This window comes from Chiloscyllium plagiosum, unplaced genomic scaffold (assembly GCF_037043375.1).
Source record: "Chiloscyllium plagiosum isolate Xiang-an unplaced genomic scaffold, Cpla_swu_hap1 HiC_scaffold_10, whole genome shotgun sequence".
NCBI lineage: Eukaryota > Metazoa > Chordata > Chondrichthyes > Orectolobiformes > Hemiscylliidae > Chiloscyllium > Chiloscyllium plagiosum.
Window position 1 is genome coordinate 90,889,638 of NW_028270148.1, and position 4,716 is coordinate 90,894,353.

General features: G+C 39.6%; 1 protein-coding gene across 1 annotated transcript; it reads right to left on the reverse strand.

Annotated features, from left to right (window-relative positions):
• Positions 1–1,466: 1,466 nt before the first annotated feature.
• Positions 1,467–3,380, reverse strand: LOC122552993 (cystatin-S-like). Its single transcript, XM_043696349.2, has 3 exons — positions 3,114–3,380; positions 1,929–2,048; positions 1,467–1,824 (listed from the first exon to the last, which is right to left on the reverse strand). The coding sequence occupies exons 1-3, from the start codon at positions 3,357–3,359 to the stop codon at positions 1,735–1,737; spliced, it is 456 nt and encodes a 151-aa protein (XP_043552284.2). The 5' UTR covers positions 3,360–3,380; the 3' UTR covers positions 1,467–1,734.
• Between the last annotated feature and the right edge of the window lie 1,336 nt (positions 3,381–4,716).

The window sequence follows — 4,716 nt, forward strand, 5'->3', positions numbered from 1 at the left end:
TGTGGCAGTGAATTCCATACATTCACCACTTTCTGGCTAAAGAAGTTGCTCTTTATCTCAGTTCTGAAGGGTCTTCCTTCTCCTCTAAGGCTGTGCCCTCACGTCCTCATTTCTCCTACCAATGGAAACATCTGCCCAACATGCACTCTGTCCAGACCATTCAGTATTCTCCAGGTTAACCAGATTAAAAGGTTTTGATTAGATAAGGGTGTAATAAACCAAGTCAGGTCAGTGGAGTTAATGTATAATTCAGCCTTTATCCAACTGAATAGTCTCAAGAAGTTTACCAAGTATAGAAATCACAAAAACTAGTGATCCTATGGCCTATGTTTTGCCAAAATTGTCAAGTTCTGACATCACCTGGAAATCCATGGCAGCAGCATGTACGCTTGGTCAAGAGGAACTCCCCCTCACAATTTTAGTGACAGCACCTGGCATTGGGGTTGCCAGCCTATCGGGACAATAGCCTGCCCATCCAGACCTGCCTCGGCAGTACCTTCAACAATAATAGCCACTACCGAGATGAAGTGGCTTTGTAGCCTACAGCAGGGAGACAGAAAATTCTTTTAATCATTGCCGATGAAGGAGAAAGCCCCTCCCCTGACAGAAATTGCTGGGTCCATGGGGACTGCCTTTGTGTTTGTGTCACCCTCTTTGTCTAAAAGAAATTACCCCTCACCAGGGCTGTGCCTGGCAGGTTATCTCCCTGACAGCGTTCAGCATCAGGAAATTTTAGAGATGGCAAGTGCAAAATTGGACAGCCTTCCTGCTATATAGAGGCAAGACACAAATGTAAATAGTCAAAGACCATTTTACGAGACTGCTGGCAATTTGCCACTACACACATCCCTCCCCCACTGTGAGGTATCATTATTGGTGACCTCCCAGCCACAACCCTGGTGAGGGCTTTCTCTTTCAACTGCAGTAATTAAAATAATTTTCTGTCTCCCTGTTGTAGGCTACAGAGCCACTTCCTCTCGATAGAGGCTATTGTTGTTGAAGACACTGCCTTCCTGTCTCACATTTACTAGGGATGGAGGCTTGTAGTGAATGAGCATACTCATCTGCCATCCTCCTACCCAAATAAATGCCACTCAAGAGGTTAGAAGATTCCACCCATACATTTCTATTTCCCATTTTTCTACCAACTCACAAAGTCTGTCCATAACCCATTATAATTCCATGCTCTCCCATTCATAAAATTGTATAAGTTCTTTGGCTTAAACTGTGATTGGGAAACTAGAAGAAATTAAAGCAAAACCGGCCAGATTGATCCAGCCACTAGGGATTAGAAGAAATGTTCAGCTGAACAACGTAATATGAACACAGTGGAAAATACCTTTGAAATAGAATTCTACTGAAACAAAGCTAGAAGATTAATCACAGTGTAAGGGCTGGCAATGATATTCTATGAAGAGAACAGAAAGCAAAAAGTCAAAATTATCAGAAATCACAGGACACATGAACTGTTTTAAGAATTATCAAGACTTTATTACCAAGTAGCGCTCATATTAATTAACTTTTCACAGTCCCTTTGTTTGAGAGACCAGAGAATTAACTTGCTGGTCTTACACAGGTAACAGCACATTAGTTATTTTATCAAGTCATCTACACTCTGATATTTAAATAATTGAATGAAAGGCTCTTAAAGTTAATTGTTAATTCAGGCACAGAAAGTCGTTAGAGATCAGTTCAGGTACTTCTTCTTTATTGTAGAAGTCTCATCTAGAGGCATTACAGGTCAAGTATCTTGCAATTACTTGACAAAATCTGTTGTTTTTCAGAATCAGGAGCTTTCCATGCGATAAAGTGGCACAGGTAGAACTAGAAGATAAATAAAACAATATACATGTAAACTTCATTAAGCTGATGCAGCTTTAAGAGAAATGGAGAAAATACACTTTGTTGTCACACAGTGTTTCACTTACCTCTGACTGTCCTTCAGTCTCAATTATTTGGCAGTTTACCTGTGGCTTCCCACTTTTGATGACTGGGCAATTAGTTTTCCCCAAAACGATATCAAAAATGTATACAGCTCCTTCAAATACCTGGCAAAGGAGTGAAATATATTTATTTTGTACATTACTATTTTAAATGCTGTCTTATCCTTTACAAATGACAGAATATTCACTACAAATAAACACAGCATGCTGGAAAAACATGCTGACAGCTTTTGTGGAGAAAGGAACAGAGATAACATTTTGAGTCCACCATGACTCCCCTCATGAATACTCATCACATTGGTTTGTTCTGGCTTCTCACCCACATATGAGAAATAATAAAGTAATATGTTAGGCCATTACCAACTCTGTCAGCTTAAATTTTAAATAGGTCTTCAATTAAAATTAACATGTTTGAAAAGTAGTTACGATTAATGTTGTAGTGAGATCATTGTGTTTACATTTGCAACATCATGGCACTTTTCTAAGTAGAAACTTAATGAGGTGTCACTCGTTAGTGGCCAGCAGTATCCTTTAAAGGCCAAACACACATTGTTTAGAGAGTCATAGAGCCCTTCAGGAGGGAGTCAGTGCCTTCGGCCATGCTGACCAAAATGTCCATTCACTCGAACCTTATTTCCCTGCACTTAGCCCATATCCTTCTAATCCTTTCCTGTCCATGTATTTGTCCAGATGCCTTTTAAATGTTGTTAATATAGCCGCCTCAACCAATTCCGCTGGCAGCTCATTCCATAAGCTTACCATCCTCCGTAAAAAGTTGCCCTTCAGGTTCCCCTTTATCCTTTCCCCTCTAACCATAAGCGGATGCCCTCTAGCCCTCAAATCCCCAACCCTGGATAAAAGACTGAGTGGATTCACCCTATCCATGCTTCTCATGATCTCATACATTTCTATAAGGTCCCCCCTCGGTCTCCTATGCTCTAAAGGAAAAGTCCAAGCTTGTCCAACCTCTCCCGATAACTCAGACCCTTGAGTCCTGGCAAGATCCTTCTAAATTTCTTCTGCACTCTTTCCAGTTTAATATCATCCTTCCTACAGCAAGGTGAGCAAAACTGAACACAATTCTCCAAGTGCAGCCTCACCAAAGCCCTGTACAACTGCAACATAGTTTGCCAACCTCTATTGTCAATAAAAGTGTTATTAATGTGTTACCTTTACATCGATAGTCAGAAACTCCACAATATTGTAGATGAATGCAGACTTCTTGCTAAATTCCTGTATAGCGAGGGCTACGATGGCTTGGAATTCTGCATCATTTGTATCAACTTTCATTTCTAAAGGTCTGCCTTCCATGTTTTGAGCAATTTGCTGATGATCCTTCACATTCTGGGAAGGAAAGGCAGGAACTGAAACAAGAACAGTCAAGAAAATAGCGAGGAAACAAGGCCAGCCAGCCATGATCTCTCTCTTAATGTGTCTGTAAGTGTGAGTGAGCAGCAACTGGCTTGTTCTTATACCATCAGCAATCAAAGGTGTGACAATGGAGCCATTTCATACATTAAATCTTCTGTAGTCATAGATCAAAACTGATAAGGTATGAAATTTTACTGAACTTATTACTTCACTGACTCTAAATGACATGTTTTATATGAATCAAGATTCAAAGTAAACATTTCTTGAAGCAAACAGGAGTGTTCCTATGTGTTTTTATCTGGAATTAAATGCAAAACAAATGACTCAGGACTCCTTTATCAGATGCACTTCACATCTTGTTCATTGCCAGACTACAGGTGATGGCCTACCAGTTACAGGTGGCAGCTAGCAACACGCAGCAACTGAATTCCAAAACCTCCTTACTTACAAAATAGACCAGAAAAATAAACATGGAAGCTGTCAGCTAGTGGTAAAACTTGAACTTATTCACTGATATCAAGAGCATACCATGCTCACACAGTGCTTACCTCTATGAATATCCAGACCACATAATATGGCCTTATATTTAATTCTGTATGAAATGTCCCAAGAAGATGCCAGTTGTGAAATCCTCCAAAGTTCAATCAGAAGAAAACCAGACTTGTCTATCATCAGCAACCCATACATAGCCTAGTCATACTCACTCATATTATAGCAGTATCTCAGCATGTGCAATCAGCACATGGCTATGTTTGCCCTTGTGTGATGTTGACCCACCAGTGTTGGGACTGCAAAATTGGCGTGCAAAAATGGTAAAATTGTAAAATGGGGAAAAGCATTGCATTGTCCCTTTAAAACTGGTGTTCTTTTTGGTACTTAGAGTTAAACTGGATGTCTGAACAGCAGTTAAAGTGCAGGTGCACGAATTGAAATATTGTATCTGAAAGCCATTCAATTAACAGGCCCAAGCAGTAATTTTATCCAGACAATGTTTAAATTCATCCCATTAATTTAAAAAGGCACTTGGAGATAAAAGACTAATTAAATTTAAATCTGATGGTATTGACAATGTTGGACCAATCAGGTTCTAAAGAATTTATTAAGTCTACACACAGGTATACAACAAAGGAGCAATTGAACAGAGAAGGGAGAGCCAACAGCCATTTGAAGATGATAAGAATTTTCCAGCTCAGAAAAAAGCACCATTTATCAATAAAGGTACACGGCACATTTAGCGAATATTCTTGACACCAGAAAACGACTGAGAAAGCATTTTGGACAAAGGAAAATGGTGGAAGAAGGTACAGAAAGTTCAAGATGGTCCATTCCATGTGAACTTTGGAGACTAAGTTTTAACTTATTATTCTTATTACTTGGATTTATAAAAGTGGGGCCTGTGTTA

Bases quoted from the DNA above. Each gene is read 5' to 3' on its own strand.
- LOC122552993 (XM_043696349.2), bottom strand. From the start codon at position 3,359: ATGGCTGGCTGGCCTTGTTTCCTCGCTATTTTCTTGACTGTTCTTGTT. The intron at 2,049-3,113 runs GTAACACATTAA...CTCCTTTGCCAG, and splicing joins TTCTGACTATCGATGTAAAG to GTATTTGAAGGAGCTGTATA. The intron at 1,825-1,928 runs GTAAGTGAAACA...TTTATCTTCTAG, and splicing joins AGACTGAAGGACAGTCAGAG to TTCTACCTGTGCCACTTTAT.